The sequence below is a fragment of the Mustela nigripes genome, chromosome 17, assembly GCF_022355385.1.
Source record: "Mustela nigripes isolate SB6536 chromosome 17, MUSNIG.SB6536, whole genome shotgun sequence".
NCBI classification, from domain to species: domain Eukaryota; kingdom Metazoa; phylum Chordata; class Mammalia; order Carnivora; family Mustelidae; genus Mustela; species Mustela nigripes.
The window spans coordinates 17,685,314-17,702,133 of record NC_081573.1 but is presented as its reverse complement, the minus strand read 5'-3'; the positions used below and the strand labels follow the sequence as shown (position 1 = coordinate 17,702,133).

At 51.7% G+C, this 16,820-nt stretch overlaps 1 protein-coding gene across 4 annotated transcripts; it reads left to right on the top strand.

The window, feature by feature from the left end:
- The first annotated feature begins 3,335 nt into the window (after window positions 1-3,335).
- CD22 (CD22 molecule) lies at window positions 3,336-14,884 on the top strand. 4 transcript variants are annotated; one of them, XM_059381749.1, is made up of 14 exons: window positions 3,337-3,526; window positions 5,742-5,797; window positions 5,957-6,349; window positions 7,476-7,793; window positions 8,919-9,185; window positions 9,308-9,571; window positions 10,580-10,837; window positions 11,040-11,303; window positions 11,385-11,648; window positions 12,828-12,924; window positions 13,078-13,153; window positions 13,325-13,449; window positions 13,583-13,742; window positions 14,056-14,884. In XM_059381749.1, exons 2-14 carry the CDS (start codon window positions 5,764-5,766, stop codon window positions 14,185-14,187), a joined length of 2,652 nt encoding a protein of 883 aa, XP_059237732.1. In that variant the 5' UTR covers window positions 3,337-3,526; window positions 5,742-5,763; the 3' UTR covers window positions 14,188-14,884. The 4 variants fall into 4 exon arrangements, with proteins under 4 accessions (XP_059237734.1, XP_059237732.1, XP_059237733.1 ...); XM_059381750.1 differs by having other exon boundaries at window positions 3,338-3,526; window positions 13,658-13,742; XM_059381751.1 differs by lacking the exons at window positions 8,919-9,185; window positions 9,308-9,571 and having other exon boundaries at window positions 3,336-3,526.
- Window positions 14,885-16,820: the final 1,936 nt, after the last annotated feature.

Genomic DNA, 16,820 nt, shown 5'->3' with positions numbered 1-16,820 from the left:
CATTTGGTGAGTTGTGGTAGTTTGTATTTTTTGAGGAATTGATCCATTTAATCTTTATTTTGGAATTTATGTGCATAGACTTGTTCATAGTATTCCCTTATTATCTTTTTGATGTCTGCAGGACCTCTCATGACGAATTGATGTTAACAATTTGTCTTCTCTCTTTTTTTGTCAGTCTTGCTAGAGATTTGTCAGCTTTATTGGTCTTTTCATGAAATAGACATTTAATTATCTCTATTATTTCTCTGTTTTCTGTTTCATTGATTTCTGCCTTTGTACTTATTATTTCCTTTCTTATGCTTGCTTTGGGTTTATTTTTCTCTTATTTTCTAGCTTCTAGAGATGGAACCTTATATTGTTCATTTGAGGCTTTTCTTCTTCTTCTTTTTTTAAAAGATTTATTTATTTGAAAGAGAGAGCGTGGAAGCCGGAGGAGGGGCAAAGGGAGAGGTAGAGAGAGAGAATCTGAAGCAAACTCCCTACTGAGTGTGGAGCCTGACGTAGGTTCAATACCATGACCCTGAGATCATGACTTGAACTGAAATCAAGATTCAGAAGCTTAACTTACTGAGCCTACTTAAGCAGGTGCCCCTGAAGCTTTTCGTCTTTTAATGTAAGCATTCGATGTTATAAATTTCCCTCCTGAACTTAGCTGTGCCTTACAAAATTTGATAAGTTCTATTTTCATTTTCTTTCAGTTCAATTTTTTTTTTTTTACATTTCTCTTGAGACTTCCTCTTTGACCCATAGATTATTTAAAATTGTGCTGTTTAGTTTCCAACTCTTTGGAGATTTTCCTGTTATTGATTTCTAGTTTGATTCCATTGTACTTAAAGAATATACTCTACAAGATTTTAATTATTTCAAAATTTTTAAATTTTTAAATTTTCAAAAATTTTAAGTTTTTGTTTCTATCCCTACATACATATTGACTGTTATGTGTCTTGTCATAGATTTCTTTGGGCTTATCTTGTTTGAGATTAATTCAGCTTCTTGAATCTGATGTATGGGTTTGTTTGTTTGTTTCATCGAATGAGGGATATTAGCTCTTCAAATGTTTTCTCAGCCTCACCCTCTTTCTCCTCTCCTTCTGAGACTCCAATGACTTTAATGTTAGATCTTCTGTCATACTAGCCATACATGCCCCGAGGCTCTGTTCATTTATTTATTTATTTTTTTAGTTTATTTTCTCTCTCTTGTTCAAATTGGTTAAATCCTATTGGTCTACGTCCCATTTCAGTGATGTTATTTCTATAATCCCCATTCTGCAGTAGAGCCCATTCGTTAAGGTTTTCATTTCACTTGTCGTATTTTTTTAGTTCTAAAATTTCCTTTTGATTCTTCTTTATGTCTTCTTTCTTTGCTGACACTCTCTATTTTTTCACTTGTTTCAAGTATGTTTGTAATTGCTCACTGAAGCATTTTTATAATGGCTGCTTTAAAATATTTGTCAGATAATTCCAACATCTGTGTCATCTTGGTGTTTATGTCTGTTGATTATATTCCCACATTCAGTTTGAGAACTTCCTGGTTCTTAGTGTGCCATGTGATTTACAACTGAAATCTGGCCATTTGGGGTATTATTTATGGGACTGGATCTTACTTAAATTTGTGCTATTTAGGGGCACCTGGGTGGCTCAGTTGTTAAGCGTCTGCCTTTGGCTCGGGTCATGATCCCAGGGTCCTGGGATCGAGCCCCACATTGGGCTCCCTGCTCGGCAGGAAGCCTGGTTCTCCCTCTCCCACTTCCTGTGCTAGTGTTCCCTCTCTTGCTGTGTCTCTGTCAAAGAAAAAAATAAAATCTTAAAAAAAACAACAACTATGCTTTAGTTTTTCACTGCTCCAGTGAAATGAATGGGGGCACTGCCTCATTATTGCCAAGTGGGGGTAGACGTTCAGGTTCACCACTCAGCCCCTCCTGACATCTGGTGTGTGTGTGTGTGTGTGTGTGTGTGTGTAGCTTTCTTATCATTGCTAGGCAGGGATAGAAGAACAGGTTCCCCATTATGCATTCACTAATACCACCCTGGCTGGGAGAGGGAGGGTCAATCCGTTGCTGTTTTCCACATCGCTTCTATGTAGATTCCACAGTAGGAGGTGGGCTTATGACCACTGAGTGATGGTGAAAGCGCTGACCCTCCTCTAAACCTCCTCTTACACCACTCTAGTGAGGAAATGATGCCTCATCACTCCTGGGGTATGTGTGTGTGGATGTTCAGGCTCCCCAGGTGGTCTCCACTGACCCTGTGGGAAGGAATAGTCCAGTGGGGATGGAGTCCAGCTCCACACTCAGCCTTCTCTGGCACCACTCAGATGTGGTATGGGGGACTGGCCTGGGTTTTTCATTACGGCCCAGCAAAGTTGGAAACCTAGGGTCCCACACAGCCTTTGCTGTCAGGGGTGGGAGTGAAGCAGCAGGGTTTTCTGTGATATTTAGCTGAGGCAGAGCAGTTACTGCCTGAAAGACTTTTGTCTTTCTGGGTTTCCCCTTTCTTGGTTCTTTGGCTAGAAGATCAGAGTTTTGCTGAACTCTTTTTGTCTGTGCCCATTGGCATTTCTAGTTTCTTGCTTCTTTAGTATCCAGTGAAAGCCCAGGAATTCACCATCCTACCATTCCTCAGGTCCCAAGGTTCCTAACCAGTGTGTCTTCTCTCAAACTTTCAATGTCTTCTTATGCTTGTTTTATAAAATCCAGGGTTTTAGTTGTTCTGAGCAAAAGAAATAAGGAAGAACACACCTTCCTAGAACATTACTGTTTTTTGAACTAACTGTCCTTTCCCTTTTCCTTCTCAATGGTGACAGTCAGTAGAGCTTGGTGATGTCAGGATGCAGATTCCTCAAAGACTTACCTATTCAAATCCCCTGTAGGATCTGGACGGCTCTGCCTGATGTCTGGTTCTAGTCTCAAGACACTGATTAGAAGCCCGACCATATAGAAAGGTTCCAGTCTCATGACTTGCCCGTTCACTAACATTTCATGTAACTTCATGTAAGTTACCTTTTTTCTTCCTGATACCTGTGTGCTCTTCCCTCAACTCTTGGGAGCTGCTGAAGCATCCAGGTAAGTGACCAGACGCCCCACCATTCTTGCCTTTGGAGGAAAAGCATGGGAATGAGAATAACTGGATGGTAGCACTAAACTACAAATATTTTCAGATTGCCCTGTGCCTTTTAGGAGCAGGCTGGCAGTTCTGACGGCCTGGCTTGAATTATCAGCGTTTCCTGAGAGCTGGATGGGGAGGAAGTGGTGGAGGAACTAGCTCTAACTTTCTGATGTAGAAACTCCATATACTGAAACTAAAAACTGACCGTGGGCACTCGAGTGTTCCCTCCAATCTGCCTCTGACCCACATGGCCCTTATTCCCTCTTTTCCCACCTCTCCACTTCGCCATGCCTCTTGGTTGCCCTGCGAGTCACAGAAGGGTAGGGGGTGTGGCCGAGGAGGGTGAAAATCCTTCACTCTGCTTCCCCTTTCACTCTCAGATGCGCCCAGGGTCGCCGAAGAAGGAAGACACGAGGTAACAGGTAAAAACCATTTTGCTGTCTTTTGCATTCGGCAAGTCAGTGTGGAGCAGCTTCTGTGTGCCAGGCCTGGGAGCACAGTGGCTAGTTGTCCTTCTTCTTGCCTGTGTTCTAACAGGACACAGACCCCTGTCTTTGAGCATGGCCGCTGATGGGCTTGATGGTCTTCTGAGAGTAAGATGGGTCACCAGATTCCCCGGGAGGGAAGAATGGCCTCGGGGAGGCTGGCTCTGAGATCCGGCAAGGCCCTCAACTGGCCTGTTTTGAGAGACCAGGGGTTTGGTAGTGTGACCTTATGCTGAGCCTTTGTGCCTAATGCCTATCTCCCCCCCCCCCCCCCCCCCCCCCCCCCCCCCAGCCTCCTGCCTAGTCTCAGCAGCCTTCCAGTTCCAGGTCTGTGGTCCCACTTCTTATGGCCCAGAGACGGCCTGGGGGTGAGCACACAGCCCTGCTCTGAGGCGTGTCCTCTCACACTCGTCCTGGTATCCTCAAGCCATTCCCCCATGAGGGCAGCTGGTGGCAGATGGGGTGCAAGTGTCCAGCTACTAGAGGCTAGTCTTTGCCACAGAGAAGGGGCTCTAGCCCTTGCCACAGCTCTTGTGGAAACACAAAGGGACTTCCAGCGCATCCCTCAAAACACTGACCCTGCGACCTTGCCAAAATCAGTCCTGTGACTGAAAAGTAAAATCAGTCCCATAACTAAAGAAGTGTGGGGCAATGGACTGTACTCTGGCCCCCATGCTGGGAGACATATGATTTGCACCCAGCTGATGAAAGGGACCAAAAAGACACACATTTGGGAATCAATTTACCTTTTTAACCCAAGTTTTTTCAAGTGGATGTGGCCTTGAAGATGTTTTTGTGTGTAGCACTGTTAGCGCCCGCACAGCTGGCATCTGTTCTGCCTGGAGAGTCTGCCCCCATTCACAGTCCTCACTCCTAACCTAGGCCCAGCCCAGGCTGGCACAGCCTCTACTCCTGGGGACAGGCCCCCTTCCTGCTCAGCAAGTGGCCTCGCTTTCCCCATGCTGGGTACTGGGCCCCCAACAGCAGCTGGCATGAGCCACGCAGCCTGAGAAGATGAACAGCCCGAGGGGGTGAGGGGCCCTTGGTGCGTGGGAAATGTTGGCTGCGCAGGTGGGATGGGTGCAGGTCTGTACTGAGACCGGAGACACACTCTGTCACACATCCTGCTAACTCCAGAGGGACCAGCACAGAGGGGCCCAGCCATGCAAATTGGCACTTAAATTTAACTCTCTGTAAATGTAACTCTATGTAAAAGTCTAGTAAGGTGGTGGAGAAGCTCACTAGTGTCTCACAGAGAGACAGACGGGTCGTGACTGCAAACTGGGGGCCCTTGACTGCCTCCGGCCCACAGATAGGTTGGGTTTGGCCAGCACCGTGTTTGTTTCTGAAAGCAGGACATTTCACATGAAAATCTGGCTTCTTACTTCTCTTAAAACTGGAAGGTCAGGCAGTACTGAGCTCCATGTTCCCAACTGGCAGCCACCAGGCTTCTCTGAGTGGGACCCTTGGACCACATTCTCCTAAGTTCTTTCAGTCCCCTCTATATGTTCTCCTGGAATCACACTTAATTATTAGTTTTAGAGAAATTTTGTTCTTGGTCTTTAAAATCAAGTTTTGAGCATGGTTCTGCCCTACATAAAACCCTCCACTACTTGCCTCAAGGTGAGCTTCAAGTTACCCAGGGCCTGGGATTCAAGGCGACCTAGTGGTCTGGTGCCACTCAAAGACTGAGAGCTGGGCAAGAAGTTTGTAAAATTATGAGTGGATGGACAGGTGGATGAATGGAAGGAAGGATGGGATGGATGGATGGATGGATGGATGGATGGATGGAGGGATGGATAGATGGATGGATGATGAATGGATGGATGGAGGGATGGAGGGATGGAAAGAAGGAAGGAAGGAGGGAAGGAAGGATAGATAAGTAGATGGATGGTTGGTTGGTTGGATGGAAGGAAGGAAGGAAGCTAGGAAGGAAGACAGGCTCTCTGTACAGAGTTCTTGGGCTGATACAATAGACATGGCATGCCCACAAAGGGCCCCATGAACATCCAGAATTCAGTTCCTGCCATGTAACCAAATGTGGTCCTCCTGGGATCAGGGAAGAGGGGTTGGAGCTTGGTGGGTGAGCAAGAAAGTCATCTGAAAGAAGTAAGTGACCAGACAGCTCAAAGACAAATTCTTCCCGGCCCAGGTTCCTGCTTAGACACAGCACCATGCATCTCCTCGGCCCCTCACTCCTGCTCCTTGGTAAGGACTATGGTCTAGGCTTGGGTTCTGGGATGTCTGTGGGAGCTAGAAAAGGAGGAGAGTTGGGGAGGGTGGGGACAGACAGGTAGTGTAGTGTGTTTGTGTGTGTGTGTGTGTGTGTACACTTCTCTCTTTGTGTACCTTCCTCTCTCCCTCTAGCTAATATTCTAGAATACTTGGCCTTCTCTGACTCATCTAAATGGAGGGTTGAGCACCCCCACACTCTCTACAGCTGGGAGGGGGCCTGCGTCTGGATTCCCTGTACCTACACAGTTTACTCTGGGAGGAAGGATGAGCTGGAAGAACTGATCGTGTACAGAAACTATAAATATGATGAAGCCACCAAGAGCTTCGAGGGGCTTATTCTGTATAACGACACAAAGCCTTGGAAGGGTCCTGATCCCCTGGAGAGGGTTCAGTTCCTGGGAGACCAAAGATCCAACTGCACCATACACATCAACCCTGTACTGGAAGAAGATGATGGCTGGCTGGGGCTGAGGATGATAAAGAAGAATTCCAAATGGATGGAGAGAATAGACCTCAATGTCTCTAGTAAGGCCCTGGGGGATGGGGGCCTCTGCCTCGGTTTCGGGCAAGGAGGGAGGTGGGAAACCCCCAATTCCTGGGACAGGGGATGCAAACCAGGCTGCCTGTGGAGGCCAGCCAGGAGCTGCCAGTGAGTGACCCGGGCAAGCCCGAGACAATGGAGCCTGAAGCCTGAGCACCTGTCTCTCCTCAAGCATTGAACCTGGTCCTCAGCTCCCACCCATGCTAGAATCTGGGTTCCAGTTTGCCTGATTTTTCTTTCTTTCTATTTTTAAGACTTTATTTATTTATTAGAGGGAGAGAGACAAGAGGACAAATGGGGCAGGGGGGATGGTAGGCAGAGGGAGAAGGAGAAGCAGGCTTCCCACTGAGCAGGAAGCCTGATGTGGGGCTGGATCCCAGGACCTTGGGATCATAACCTGAGCCAAAGGGAGATATTTAAGCCAACTGAGCAACCCAGGTGCTCCTGCTTGCTTGATTTTTCAAGGGAGGATGGAAATCTGGTTTGAGTGAATTCTCCCAGTTCCTTAATATTGGCAATTCATTCTAATCAGGCCTCCATGTCTAGAAGAGACACAGGTCAGGGACGAATAAAACCTAGGCCTGGGACCTCCGCCCCACAGCCTATTTCTTCAAGTGCAGGGGCTGGAGGGTTCTAAACCGAGCAGCCCTACACTGCGATGAGAGATGTAGCTTCACACCGTCAGTCCTAGGGGTGGCCGAGCCGGGGGTTCCCTAAAGGAATGCCATGTTGGGCGCCTCCCAGCACTGAGGCTGTTACAAATGCAGGTCTGTCATCAGAGCCAGGAAAGGCATGGTGACCAAATCTGGTAAAATTGTCCCAGGGCAGGGGAGCGATCTTGAAAATGCTTAGAGAGCAAACATCAGGGAAGGATAACGAGGTTAAGCATATAATATAAAGCAGGATTCCTAAGGAGAAGCAGGGATCACAGGACCTTGAGCAAAAGCGATGCAAAGCAGAGAAATGCAGGCCTGAAGAGAGAGATGGAAGGGACTGGCAAGGGGGCCTGAGGGCTTATTTGGGGGCAGGGCATCTATAGCCAGGGGTGAGAGGCCGGCAGGAAGGCACCTGGTCTCCCAGGCCTCCAGCTTGGCCCCTACTCTCTTGCAGAGACCCCGCTTCCACTTCAAATTCAGCTCCCTCCAGAAATCCAGGAGTTCCGGGAAGCCACTCTGACCTGCTTGCTGAATTTCTCCTGCCCTGGGTACAATATCCAGCTGCAGTGGTCCCTGGAAGGGGATCCTGGAGGGTCCCTGAAGGAGCGTGCCATCACCTTGACCTCCCTGACTACCAAGACTATCTCCACCCAGAGCAAGCTCACCTTCCAGCCGCGGTGGACGCAACATGGCAAGAATCTGACGTGCCAGCTCTGGGACCGCAAAGCAGAGCAGATGCTCTCCAAAGCAACGGTGTTGCTAGATGTGAAGCGTGAGTGCCCCCCCGCCCAGGGCCCCAGGGGAAGGATGAGGGTCTTGTCTCTTCTCCTCCACCTCAGAGTGTGCCAAGGGTAGCGGGTACCGACACGGAAGGATGCGTAATGGGTCCGGGGACATCCATGGCTGGGAAAGGTCCCACCAGGGCTATGTCCCTCCATCACCCCTGTTCTTAGGCCCAGTGTTTTGGGGGAACAGCTTCGTCTTAGCATCTGGTTTGGTCTAAGAGAATAACATAATATCCTTGAGGTATGGTGTGAATTTGAGATCATGTGGTTAGGTTTTTTTGCTTCCCTTGGGTGGAGGAGGCGAGGGGTAAGAAATGTCTTCACATCATTGTTTATGCCTCATTCATTCATTCAGTAATATTTACTACGAGCCTCCTAGGTGCCAGGCCTCTTCTTGCCCACTGAGGAGCTAGCGCTGCAGCTGGGGAAGACAGACAATGACTAGATTAACAAAGAAATGCCGATCTTAAGGGTAGGCAGTGATAAGTGTATTAGAGGGAAGCAAAGCTGGGCTCCGACAGAGAGAGGGAGGGACAGAGGCCTCTCTGAGGACAGTGAGCTTGGGTGGAGGGAAAGATTGAGACAGGCAGCTATTTGCCAGAAGATCCCAGGAAAAGAAAAGAGGAAGGACAAAGGCCTGGGGGCGGGAGCTTGGTGCACCTGGGTCAGAGTGAGGGGCCGGAGAGCCTCAGACCTGTGTCCAAGGGGCCAAGTGGTAGGAAAGGAGGGCCAACGCCAGACCTCGTGGGTGGCAGTGCAGTTTTGGATTTTATTCTGCATGGGGAATCCACTGAGCAGTTTCAAGCAGGGGAGGGGCCAAGTCTGACGGACAGGATCAGGAAGACAGCTGACTGCTGGTGGAGACCAGAACTCTGGGAACAGGTTAAAGGGTGGTGCACAGAGCAGAGACTGGTTAGGAGTGTGGTGACAGTCACCAGGTGCTTGGACCAGCCCACCCTTGTTGAGAAGGGGGACAGCAAGTTCCGCCCACCCTCACCCACTGTGTATAGGCCGCTGCTTTATCTGAATCAAAGCCCTGTAACATCCCACCCCACGTGGCCCCCTCTGAGAAGTCTCCGCCCCCCTCTCCCGCTGCCCCTCTGCTCCTCCAGATGTCCCAAAGTTGAAGATTGAGGGCAGTCCCAAAGAAGTCAATGTAACAGAGGGAGAGTCTGTGACCGTGACGTGCCAGGTCATTAGCAGCAACCCAGAGGTCCGGAACATAGCCTGGCTCAAAGACGGCACCCGGCTGAGGGAGCAGAAGACATCCACGCTAACTCTGTTCTCTGTGACCAAGAAGATGAGTGGAAAGTACCAGTGTGAGGCCTTCAATGACGTAGGCTCAGGACGGTCGGATGCAGTGGTCCTCCAAGTGTATTGTGAGCCTCCTGGGAGCTGGGAGCGGCGGGGGGGGGGGGGCAGGCAGGGAGTTAGCAGGGCGTGGAACTGAGGCCCTGGAGCAACAGGGGCCTCTGTTCACCTCCCTCTTCTGCCTCTGCAGATGCTCCAGAACCTTCCAGGGTTGAGATCTTCTCCTCGACAGCTAAGGAGGGGGATCAAGTAGTGATGACTTGTATGTCACTGGCCAATCCTCCTCCAACCAATTACACCTGGTATTACAACGGGGTGGCAGTGCCGGGAAGGACAAGCAAGATCTTCCAGATCCCAGCGGTTCTCCTCAGCCAAGCTGGGAAATACTCATGCATGGCAGAAAACAGACTTGGTTCTAGTCAAATTGGCCAGGAGACTGAGTTAGACGTCCAGTGTGAGTAGTCACAGAGCCTCCGGGTTCTAGCGGGAGAAGGAGGCAGGCCAATGGGGTGAAGGAGAGTCCTGGACCCCCCTGGCAAGCAGGGGGTCTCCCGACACGTACGCTCCTTGGGCAGGTGCCTCACTACTGTTCTGAGTTGTATACCCAGCGTCAGAACAGGGTCTGGCTCGTAACAGGTGCTCAGTAGATGTTTGCTGAATGAATGAACAGCAAGATGCCAGGGCCCGTGAGGGACGCGGAGAACTTGGTGTCACTTAGACAGTGCTGGAGCTCCAGAAGGGGGCCTGAAGTTTTGAGAACTGGAGCAAAATGTCTCACGGCTCTCATCAGAGGCCAGACCCTGTTTAGCATAGTCTCGTCTGTCAGTCAAGCCCGGGACCAAGAGAATCCCTAAGTTTGAGCCTTGGACCCCGAGATGTCCGAGTCTGAGTCAGATACTCACTCTGATGGGGATGCTCGAACCCTGAACATCTAGACAGTGGGTGTGTGAAGCAGCAGCAACAGCCACGTTTCCAGACTGTTTACTCCTCTCTGAGGGCTTCATCCCAGGTCCCCCTGGCAGGGACTCTACCAGGTCAGGTGTTCTTAGGACTCCATCTGATGGAGAGCACACTGGGTCCCACAGTCCACCATCACTCAGCTCTCAGCCCATCCAGCTCCAGGGCTGTGCTCCGCACTACCCCCCCCCCCCTTAATGCCTGCACTACAGCAGACTAGCGCTGTGCCCCAGGTCCCCGAGGAGACCCACAGATGGAGCACTTCTACCTTGCATACCCCATGCATTCTCTGCTTGAGCTCTGCTCTAGTCACCACGCCTCAGACCACAGCCAGGGCTCTGGTCCTCGTACAGACCCAGGAGGGAAGCACAAGCCTTCCTTTGGTTGATTTAGGAACTGTGTGAATGCAGGGGATATGCTGGGGTGGGGCGTGGTGGAGAAGGCCCTGGGAAAGGTAGCCTGGACAGCAGACTTTTCCTCGCCCATCTGTCTGGTTTTCTCCCAGATGCTCCCAAAGAGGTAACCACGGTGATTGAAAACCCCATGCGGATTCAAGAAGGAGATACTGTGACCCTGTCCTGTAACTACAGCTCCAGCAATCCCGGAGTTACCCAATATGTATGGAACTTCCAAGGCTCTCAGATGAAACAACCACATGAGGTGCTGATAATTCAAAAAGTTGCCTGGAACACCAGGCCAATCACCTGTGCAGCCTGTAACCAGTGGTGTTCGTGGGCTCCCATTGTCAACCTGGATGTCCAGTGTGAGTGACTGGGCAAGGGGACCCAAGAGGTAGCCCAGCTGTGATATGGGCTCTCAGGGCGAGGGGCCTAGGGCCTGGGCCGGAACCTTCGCAGAGAATTAAGGGCTGAGAATCTGGCCTCAGGGCCAAGGGGAGAGGAAATCATGGGGACGGGAAGAGGGAAAGGGACCCAAGAGGCCAGCCTGAGGCCCTTGCTCTCCAGATGCCCCCAAGGATGTCAGGGTCCAGCAGATCATCCCCTCTTCTGAGATTCGCTCTGGGAACCGAGTCCGCCTTGAATGTAACTTCTCAAGTAGCCGCCCCAGAGACGTCCGCTTCTTCTGGAAGAAAAATGGAATCTTTCTGAAGGAAGGAAAAGAACTGAGCTTTGACTCCGTCTCTCCAGAAGATGCTGGCAATTACAATTGCTTTGTCAACAATTCCATAGGTCAGACCATGTCTGAGGCCAGGACGCTCCAAGTGCTATGTGAGTGCGTGGCTGGGGCTGGAGACAGGCCGAAGAGCCCGTGGCCAGCTACCTGGATCCTGATTTTGCTTCTCCTTATAGATGCACCAAGGATGCTGCATGTGGCCATCAGCCCGAAGGACCAAGTGATGGAGGGGAAGAAGGCCATCCTGACGTGTGAGAGTGATGCCAACCCTCCTGTCCTCCAGTACACCTGGTTTGACTGGAAGAACCAAAACCTCCACCATTACGATCAGATGCTGAGATTGGATCCTGTGAAGATCCAGCACTCGGGCGCCTACCGGTGCGAGGCCACCAATCAGCTGGGCAGGGTCCAGTCGCCCCCCAGCACCCTCACTGTCTACTGTAAGTCTCCTCCTGGCCCCTCCTCCCCTGACCCCTCCCCCGCCATCCTGTGGGGTGGCCCAGTAGGTCACTTCCTGCTCCACACAGGCTCACCTGTCTGCCTCCTTCTCTCGAGACTTCTCCCGATTCTTTCTAGGAGGGTTCCCTCTAGGGCTGCCCCTACCTGCCAGACATCCTGGGCTCTGTCTTTCTCTGTCTCACCCCTGATAGGCTGCTCATCTTTATCTTGAGATTTCAGTATTTTTTTTTAAAGATAAGGTAAAATAAAATAGCATGAAAAAGTAAATAGTAGAAAGACACCTCTCCTTTCTTTCTCCCTGAGGACTCTACCCTCTCTCTGAAGGCCTTCAGCACTGGTGGCTGGTTGCATGCCCTTACAGAACTATTCTGTACACAATACCATATTCTGCACAATACCATATTCTGCACAATACCATAAGTAGGTCTATGTCTGTACACCCTCCATCACGTGCACACATTGTCTTGGACGTTCTTTTCTTCCCACATAACAATACCACTCGGAGACTGTGCTATATCCATGTGTGGATATACATACAGGGTGTATGAAGAGTCTGGAAACAATAGGGAAGATATTTAATTGACTTTTTCAGATTAAACTTGGAGCTATGGCTTTAGATTTAGAGGATCGTGGCCTGCAAAGCTGGATGCCTGAACTTTGGAAATGCGACATATTGTATAAACACCTGTGTCTGGGGTCTCCACTTTGCAGACACCCTGGAGACCTGCCTTTTCCCCTCAGGGCTGCATTGTCATTGTCTTCCCGTGCACAGAAGCGACAAACCCTATCCACCCTGAGCCTTCCCCAGACCCAGCTCTGGTCCCACTGAAAGACAGTTGCAGGAGAAGTTCTGATAAGTATGGCCAAGCAGCCGCTAAAGAAGTTGTAGCTTGTACTGTGTGTCCAGTGTGTACCTGTGTCTGTCACAGAACAGGTGCTTTCCTGAAAGTTAGCCCTTCCCCCACCCAGGCCCCAGTGGGCAGGGGTCAGCTTCTTCCTTTTTCTATATCTTGGCCCCTGCGTATGGAGAAGTTGCCCATGCAATGACAGTGGCCACGCAGAGAAGCTGAGGATGCCTCCTGGGCAAATGCTGCAAAGCATTGCTGGCCATGATCCGAGAAGCAGTATCCCCAACTCATGGTTACTCCTTCTCCCACCAGACAGCCCAGAAACCATCGGCAGGCGAGTGGCTGTGGGAGTGGGGTTCTGCCTGGCCACCCTCCTCCTGGCGTTCTGGGGAGTCAAGCTTCAGCGAAGGTAAGCTCCTCCCAAGGCCCACATCCTGGGCTCTCCCTGATACCTTTCCTGGAGTGACTCTGGTTGGCCATCCTGGAGCCCCCCCAGCATGCCCACTGCAAGGGGTCCTGTCCCCACTCCCCGATCCTCACAGAGTGGGGCTTTATTTATTAGCTGGAAGAGGATACGGAGCCAGCAGGGGCTCCAGGAAAGTTCCAGTGGCCAGAGCTTCTTTGTGAGGAAGCAAAAGGTAAGAAATGGAAAAAGATGACCAGGAGGGCAGACTCAGAAGTCAAGTGGAGACAGAGGGAAGGGGGGATGCAGAGCATAGTCGGAGGGGAGGTCAGGGGTCAGAGGCCAGGGGAGGGGGACTCGGGTGGAGAAAGAAGTGGTAAAAGCTGAGGCCTTGTCTCTCTCCCAGGTTAGAAGGGCCCCACTCTCCGAAGAGCCCAACTCCCTGGGGTGCTACAATCCTGTGATGGAAGATGCCGTCAGTTATGCTGCCTTGCGCTTTCCTGTCGGCGACAATGACACACCAAGAACTGGGTACTGAGTGAGGGTCCCGGGATGGGGACACGTGAACCCAGGGAGGGCTGTGGGAGGAACAGCTCGGCTCGTGTCCTGCCTGCCCTCTTTGCGGCAGGCCCATGAGCCAGGCTCCGCTCTGGGGTGCTCTCAGGGGCTCGGGGAGTTCGAAACAGGAAGAGTTCATGCAAAAGTCTTCATCTGCGGCCATCCACCCACCCTCCTTCAGAGATGCAAGGACCCTGGAGACAGAGGGACCTTCTCCAAACACGGATGACACCGTCACTTACTCTGTCTTGAAGAAGTGTCGAGTGGTAAGGGGACTGGGCTGGGGAAGGAGGGGGTGCAGGGGGACCTGGCCTCAGCTGGGAGCCCCAGATGGGAAGGACTTGGCGACCTCTGCGGTGGCAAGGGCTGGTGAGGGGCAGGGGGCTGCTCAGACACAGGTGTGGTGGGAGCCAGGGCGGATGGCCCAGTCTGAGATGCTGACTGCACCAGCATGGGAGCAAGAGGACTTCCGCTCGGGCTCCTGGACCCTCAGGAGGAGCCAGGGAGGGAGAAGGCCGGGGACGCAGACCGGGAGGCCGGCGGCCGTGAGGCCCACCTCACACTGTGTGGCTTTCTCAGGGCGACTATGAGAACGTGCTTCCAAACAGTCCAGAAGATGAGGGGATACACTACTCGGAGCTGGTTCATCTTGGGGTGGGGGAGCGGCCTCAGGCCCAGGAAGCCGTGGAATACGTGACCCTCAAGCACTGAGGGGCCACACCCGCTGGAGCAGAGGCACTGAGGAAGAGACCAGAGGGAGAGACCAGGGACGGAGGAGCTGGCCCCACCCCTGCTGCTCAGCTGCAAAGCCACACAACCTCCCTTCCACATCCAAGCACACGCATGCGCACACACACACCATCACTCGTGCCCTGGTCAGCGCCCAGAACTTCGTATGTGGCCCAGGGATGGGCTTCCTTCTCCACGCTGGTGACCCTGACCTTCCCAAAGACTTTCCTTGTCCGCTCTCCTTCCCACTGAGAAAGTCCTCTAAACCCCGATCCTGCACTGCACACATCCCCCTGCCCCTTCCTGGCCACCTGCTGCCTACCCCCATCCCCCACCCCCAAACCCCATCCCCAGCGGGCCGGCATCCCTGCTGGGGTCAGCTTGTGACTGTATTTTTTCCTTTCCCTCTCCATCCATTTGGACCTCTCACTCCTGCTCTGAAAGCCGCACTCACTGGTCCTGTGCCTAATTTCTGCCTCTGGGGCAAAGCACAGGGATAGAGCGGCTGTCCTGAGCTGCGTTCTCCACAGGTCAGCAAGGCATTCCATTACGCTGCTGCAGCCCCTCCCCATGGGGGTCTGGTGGGCTGAGACTTACACTGGTGTGGACAGACGTGTAACACACACAGAGCTGCATAATAAAGATGGCTCAGATACCACCTCAAAGAACCCATGAACGATTCCCATCTGTGGGGTCAGAGTGAGAATGGGGAGATGCAGGAGGGCCTCGTGGGACCTGGGGAGAAGGGAAAGTGGTCGAGGCAACCTCAAGGTCAAATCAGCAGCCTGGGGAGTCCGTTGTCGTGTTGCAAAGGGTGCACTGACCCTGCAGGCAGACCAGCACGAGTCTGAGTCCTGACACTTCTGCTAACAAGCTCAGCGATCTTGGGCAAGCTCACCAGCCCACCTGAGCCTCAGTTTCTTCATCTGCAAAATGGAGATGCCGACCCCTACGCGGCAGGCAGCTCAAGACAGGAAGTGAGGACATATATTGGAGTCACTTATCAGAAATGTAACACAACAGCCTGACGTCCCTAAAAACCAGATTGCCATCTTGTTTGCCACTCTTGAAGAATGTAAGAAGGGGAACCCGATTCATCACTCGCAGCTCTTCTCAAAAGTCCAACTGCCAAGCTTGGTCACACCCCACAGTTGCCCAAGAACTTCTCGAAAGCCAGCTGCCTTGAGAAATCTCATCACTTGCCTCTTGACCCACCGTCACCTTTACCCGTTCCCTGTCACGTTCGCTAATTCGGACTTTGCAGTTCGGTCCTCCCAGTTTCCCCACCATGTTCAGGTTTGACCTTTCTCCACCTATTCTTAAAAGCAGAAACAAGGGGACGCAAGTTCCTGGCCCGTGGTGGGCGTTGCACAAATTCCACCTTCCTCCCCTGTGCTCCCTTCCCATCTGCTCGAGACCGAAATCTACTCTCTGAGCAGACGACGTTCTGGTCATTCTTGGAATTGTGCCAGAACAAGGCACTCATTTCCCCACCAATCCACTTTGTCCCCAGTGTGAGTCAGCACTTCTGGACGAAGGGGGGACAGCCAGAACTGTCTCAGGCAGAAGGTAAGGGTTTAGGTTTCCTGTCTCTAGAATGAAGTCCAGGATCATTCGCCCATTCAACTGTGTATTCAGCAAACATTTACCGAACACCTGTCAGCGCATCCAGTATAGAGCAGTTGTTGGGGGTACAAAAAAGAAAGGACATCAGCCTCATCTTGGGGACCTCTCGTCTAGGGTACCCATAAGGTTTTAGGGCATGATCCCCTCTAAGGAGCTGGAGGCAGCCCTGAACCTGATGAGGCCTGGCACGGGCTCCCTGGCAAGCAGCATGTGCCCTGCCTTCCTGTTTGAGCCCAGCTGCCGACATTAACCTACTTCGTGACCAACTGACCGAGAGATGTGGCTGTCAACAGGCCAACAGAATTCAGACAGCTCTGAAGCCAGGGCCTCCAGAATCCAGGCAGCAATCCACATAGCCCCAGATCACCCTGTCCTCTCAGGGCCCAGACAACCAGCCATTCATTCACTTACTGAGTCCTACTATGGACACAACAAGCAGAGGATAAAGCAGACAGAAATCTTGGGCCTCACTGACCAACATCCCAACAGAGGAGCCAGCAAATCTGATATCACAGACTCATGAATGCTAGGAATAAACACAGCGTAAGATGAAGATAGACTGAAGTGGGGGAGGGACCCATCTGGAGAGGGTTTGAGGAAGGCCCTCAGGTGACACTGGGCAGAGACCTGAGCCGGCAGAGGCATGGTGCTGAGGCAGAGATCTTGAAGATCCAGGGTCTCCCCTCACAACCTGCTTTTGTCTTCTTCCAAATGCTTGTTACAGGAGGTGAAATGGCCCTTCTTTTGACTTTTCCTGGGTTCTGTCAGTTTCCGAAGATAAAATATTAAACACAGATGGCAAGCTCTTCTACAGTCCAGGGGAGGTGCTGGACCACCTATGTAGGACAGGGAAGGGAGGCAACCAAGACTCAAGTTGAGTGAATGAAGTAGAAAACGGGGATCCAATCGTGTCTTTGGAGGCCGTGGTTGGTATGCTGAGAATCCCTTGCTGTCTCCACCAGAAGCCTGGTGGGGAGCACTTCGGGAAA